At 48.9% G+C, this 5,093-nt stretch overlaps 1 protein-coding gene across 1 annotated transcript; it reads right to left on the bottom strand.

Annotated features, from left to right (window-relative positions):
* Nucleotides 1-4,338: 4,338 nt before the first annotated feature.
* On the bottom strand, nucleotides 4,339-5,062 carry LOC113813751 (uncharacterized; the record flags this gene model as incomplete). Its single annotated transcript, XM_070126816.1, is given in 1 exon segment — nucleotides 4,339-5,062. A coding segment is annotated over 1 exon segment (346 nt), but the record flags the coding sequence as incomplete, so codon positions are not given.
* Nucleotides 5,063-5,093: the final 31 nt, after the last annotated feature.

The following is a 5,093-nucleotide window of genomic DNA, read 5'->3' as shown; positions in this document are numbered from 1 at the left end:
CAGCGACGTCACTCGTCCCTGACGTCAGCAGCCGCCGTCCACCCTGACGATCCAAGGCGGAATCGCCATTCCCATGGGTTGCGCCCTCCAGCTAGTCCTTCGCAGACGTCCTCTTCTCCTCCTCTTGCCGGAGTTCCCCAACGTTCCCCTACCGAGGCCAACCAGCAGCCGAAGCTGAAGTGGACCGCAAGGTCCGTGGCAGTCACCCCAACTGCCCCGACGCCTGGTCGTTGGCGTGCAGCACGAGAGGCGTCAGAGTTTGGTGAGTGTTATGAGTGTTTGGTGAGTGATGAATCCTGTGTTTGTAAAGTGGAAACCATGAATATTTCCTCTGTTAGTGTAAGGGATGTTTCTGTATGTTCATCTGAATTTCCCAATGGTGCTCGAATGTGTTTATGTTCTGTATAACTCGTTGTGTTGTGAGTTTCATGATGTGTTGTGATTTAGAGGGGTGTGAGATTATCTGCGTGATATCGTCTGCATAGGAAAAACAGTTGCTGTGTGGTGTAGGTGTTGGCAAGTCGGCTGTGTACAGGATATACAAGGTCGGCGATAAAACGCTTCCTTGTGGTACTCCACTTCTCAGGTGGAGGGGGGCGCCAAGGTGGGTTCCCAGGCGTATTGTGGCAGTCCTGTGGCCCAGGAAGCTTCAGAAGAGGCGCGTGAGATGTGTAGGAAGTTGTAGTTTTGTTTTGTATTTAAGGCCGTCATGCCAGACCTTGCCAAAGGCCTTGCTGACGTCTCGTAGTGTGGCGTTAATGCTGATCTCGGCCCTTTTTTTTTTTTTTGGAAATTTACAGCTCACTAGGGAGCGGAACGGATTTCGCGTTAGCCACCCGCTTTGTGGAGCACTTGATTTCAGTGAATTCTTTAATAGGAGGAATGAACTTTATTCATTGGGGTGACGAAGCTGGCAGCTTCGTCCCTGGTGGTGGTGGTCAAATACTTGGCCGAAAGATAGGCCTTAGGTGGGAGTCACCACTCCTCAAAAGAGGACAGCTGCACTCGCAACCGCCCGAAGTCCCTCACAGATAGCCCCTCTCGTCTCCGTTCCGAAGGCCCACTCCGGCGTTCTTCACAGAGGCCAACCGAGGCAGCAACAACTGAAGTGGGCCACAGGGCCGTGGCAGAGGCCCTCAAACTCCGCCCTGAGGCCTTGCGTAGGCGCCTCGTGCCCTACAGTAGGTGGTCGGCCCCAGCAGATACCAGCCAGAGCTAGCCAACGGCAGGAGAAAGGGGGCGCGCCGCAAAAGCCCCACACCGACGTAGCACACCGCCTTGTCTCGCCGACGGAAAGGCAACCCCAGTAGGAGGCGCAGGTCGAGGTTCCGCGCAGGTTCGGCGGCGGCGACTCTTCGGGGTGACCCATCTCCCGACGACCGCAGACATCCATCAGCAGTCCTTCCGTAGGCACGGGTTCGAGAGAGCTGAAGCCGTCAAGAAGTGTCCGCAAAAGTAGATTCCCGGAAGTAGGTGGTAGCTCGCGCGGGAGCTGAATCGTCGTCCTGTGGTGGGAGAGAGCTGGAGAGATGTTGACGCTGCGGACGCCGGGAGAAGAGTGATCTCAGTAGTAGTAGTAGTATATATGATAAGAACCAGAGTTCTTGAAGGTGGAGAGGAAGAAGAACAACTAAGCGTTAGCTTCCTAACGAAAATGAAACAAGGTAAAGAATAAAAGATAGGGGGTGTAACCCCTTGCTTGTCTTTGCTTTCGCGAGCCTCTTTCATCGACCATGTGGATTGTATTTACTTAGAGAAGTATAATACAATATTTACAGTTCATTCACCCATTTGCATATTTTTATTTGCCTTTCATAGCCTCTCTTCTCTGTATGGTATCTCCCCCACACATAGCCTCGAACCCCGTGAGGTATGCATGAGTTAGAGCCACCCTTCTTTTGTTTTATTTTTCCGTAGAATGATTCCATCTCTCCTGTTACTCAAGTTCTGTGAACGTGTTGTGTGAAGGTTGTGCTTCACACACACGTTGGCAGGATCTTGGTCCCGTGGAGAGTTTGTTAATCAGTCCATCTCAATCAGCTTGTCAATCCCGGTTTTGTCACGATGGTAACACGACGGTGCTGTAAGCTGCATCGTGTAACCTTGATGGCAAACTCGTGACTCCGACTGACTGATTGAGTGACTACTTCTGCCTCCCCGTGCAGTGTAACGCCGTTGAGACGTTGGCTTGCCATTGGGAGTTCCTAGAAGCAGTTTGTATATATAAATATATATTTTAATGTTCTATCTTCTATTCATTCAATCAATCACTTATCCATTCACTGATTGTTGGCCTCCTTATCTATCTCCTTCTGTTGAGTTGTTTGTATTTTCAATGTTTTGAAAATTGGTGTCTTGTAAGTATTCGAGTTTGCTCCAGATTGTCTGCCAGCCTGTGTATTCGGGTGTTGAGGGGCTCGAGATTGTACTCCATGTGTAACTCTCGAATGGAGGGTCTAGGGTGTGGTCATCTCACTCCTTTCGCCCATAGTACTGCTTTGTTTTGTATGCCCTGTAGTTGATGCCATGGAGTTCTGGAAATTGTGTGTAGGGGGATTGGTGGGTATTCTATTATCGGCCTTACTAGTGCTTTGTATAGATGTAGCTTTACTCTTTCAGGGCATCCTGAGAATCTCTTCAGTTTCGTCAGCATTTTTCCTTTACATGGGCTGCGGTGCCAGTGTTTGTGATTTTTAGACCGAGGAGTCTCCCTTCCTTTGTATAGTTTATGTTGGTGTAATTGAGGTCTAGATAGCCTGGTTTTGTTCTAGCTGCTGGAATCACTAGGAATTTGTTGATCTTTGTTTTGATCTTCCATTCTCATTCAAACTTGATGATTTTATTAATATCCCTATTTGTTGCCAGCTTAATGAAGTTAGCCCGGGGAGATGGATGCGTTATAATCTGTGTGATGTCATCAGTATACATCACATAGTTGCTGTTCCTCTCAGGTGGTGGGATGGGGGTCGTGTTTATGTTTTACAGTTTTGGGGAGAGTATACTCCCCTGTGGGACTCCGCTCTGGAGTGGAAATTCTTCTCCAATGTATTTGTTTATACGGAGCTTGGCTTACTTTCTATAAAGCTACAAAGGAGCTTTGTTAGGGGTCTGGGAAGCTCTAGCTTGTTTCGTCTAAATTGGATGCCTGGGTGCCACACTTTGTTAAAAGCCTTGGCTGCATCCCTTAAAACGATATTCACTTTGTTGTTGTTGGCCAGCATTTTTCTTGAGAGTAAGATTGCCGAGCTAGACGTGCACACTTAGTTTCTAAGGTCCTACTGTAGCCGACCCCCGCAACCTGCAGCACGGCATACTTCCCCAGGTTGGATCCAGTCAGCCGCCTCTCGAAGACTAATGCCAAAATCTGACTGGATGAGAACGGACAGCTCCCGGCTCGCTCATTGGACCACAGGCTCCTCTCGCTCCCGGTAGCTGACACAGCCTAGTACTACTTAAGCTCCAAATAGTAAGGGAGTAGCAGTCATTTTAAAGGTACCGGAAGACGGAATTTGGGCGGGTCACTAACTTTGACCTCTTCTTAAGTGGCTTTTCCCACAAAACCGACACAAGAATTACCAATATGATATCAGCATGCCATAAAGTATATTCAGTAAAGGTTTCACTGATGTACTCAACGTGCTGATTAAAAGTGATAATTAGCATTAATTTGGTCGTTCTTAAGTGGCCAAACCCACAACGTGTTCACTTAAGAGTGGCCGTTAAGGGATCCATGACCCCTTAGGTGTTCAACCAAGGTGCCAAACCTTTCGTACTCGCTATGCTGATTAAATCTCTCTAGTCTCTCTGACTATATAGAACAGAAGCTCGAGGAACTGAAAACTTTGTGATGAGAAGGGAAACACGACTGATGACGTGTCAGGGAAATTTTCAAATATAAAACGTCCCAATAATGCGAATCCTAGTAGGAGTGCGACTGGTAGATCTCTGCAGTAGGAGGATAGATCAGGTGTTATACGCCTTTTGTCCTTCAATAGCAATCTAAAAGGGAGAGTATAATGGGCTTAAACATAACAGGAGTTCAAGCCATTGTCTCTGATATCATATACGCTTACAATATGACAGACGATGACTGCTAGTTTGATATTATACTGGGATATCTCTTTGGCAAGATCAGCGGTCCGATAGATGCATTGTCTCGAAATCGGGCAGCACATCTATTGCTCCGAGACATAAAGCTTTGTAGTACGTCGCTACGACTGTAACACGTCGTTGCGAATGGTAAACTCGGGGTGCTGGAAAGACCAGTGTGTTATATGAAGTCGCTCAACTTTAGTTTGTGCAACCAAGTGTTCCATACATCTAAGGATATAATTGAGCAAGTTTTTACAAAAGTGAATATTTTAATAACAGCTGTTACAAAAAAACAAGAACAAAGTGCCACATATTGCGAACTAACAATTGCAACAAGGCAAGGACTAGATATAATAGCTATAGTGGTGGAGATCTGAAGTAACGGACGCTCACTACAACACAAAATACTTTACACACGAGTTAGATTTGAGGGATATTGGATCTTTCGCTTTTGAGAGCATTCGTTTTTGCTTGCACTGGGGGGGGGGGGGGTTGACCAAGGGTATCTACTTTAGTGGAATGTAAACAGGAGCCGTTAGCCTGGGGTGGGACTAGGTTCAGATCTTCACACAGCAGGAGGTCAGAGCACAACATACCACGGGGGAACCGCGAGGCAGACCAGTCTTAGTGATGGTATCCGCAGTTGACACACACGGGGTGATCCGAGTACCAGCCGAAGGCTCCGTAGCCGCCGGTGTAGGCGCCGTAGTCCACGTGGTCGTTGCCGCCGCCGTAGCCGCCAGACTGGCGCTCGTAGCGGTCGGAGCTGGCCTCGTCCAGCTCCCACTGCTGGGGCTCTTCCTCCTCGATGATGACCACGGGCCGAGAGTCCTCCCGGGCGGAAACCACGGGCCGCAAGCGAGACTCCGAGTAGTACAGCGGGTACGATCGCGCCGCCGCCCGGAGGGGCACGGCCACATAGCGGGGGTAGGCCTCCGCCAGGAGGGCGGACGCGGCGACCAACAGCACCTGATGAGCGGAAGAAGGAATCAGAAACTCTC

The sequence above is a fragment of the Penaeus vannamei genome, chromosome 2, assembly GCF_042767895.1.
Source record: "Penaeus vannamei isolate JL-2024 chromosome 2, ASM4276789v1, whole genome shotgun sequence".
NCBI classification, from domain to species: domain Eukaryota; kingdom Metazoa; phylum Arthropoda; class Malacostraca; order Decapoda; family Penaeidae; genus Penaeus; species Penaeus vannamei.
The sequence above is the reverse complement of the archived record's forward strand: the minus strand, read 5'-3'. Positions and strand labels throughout refer to the sequence as shown.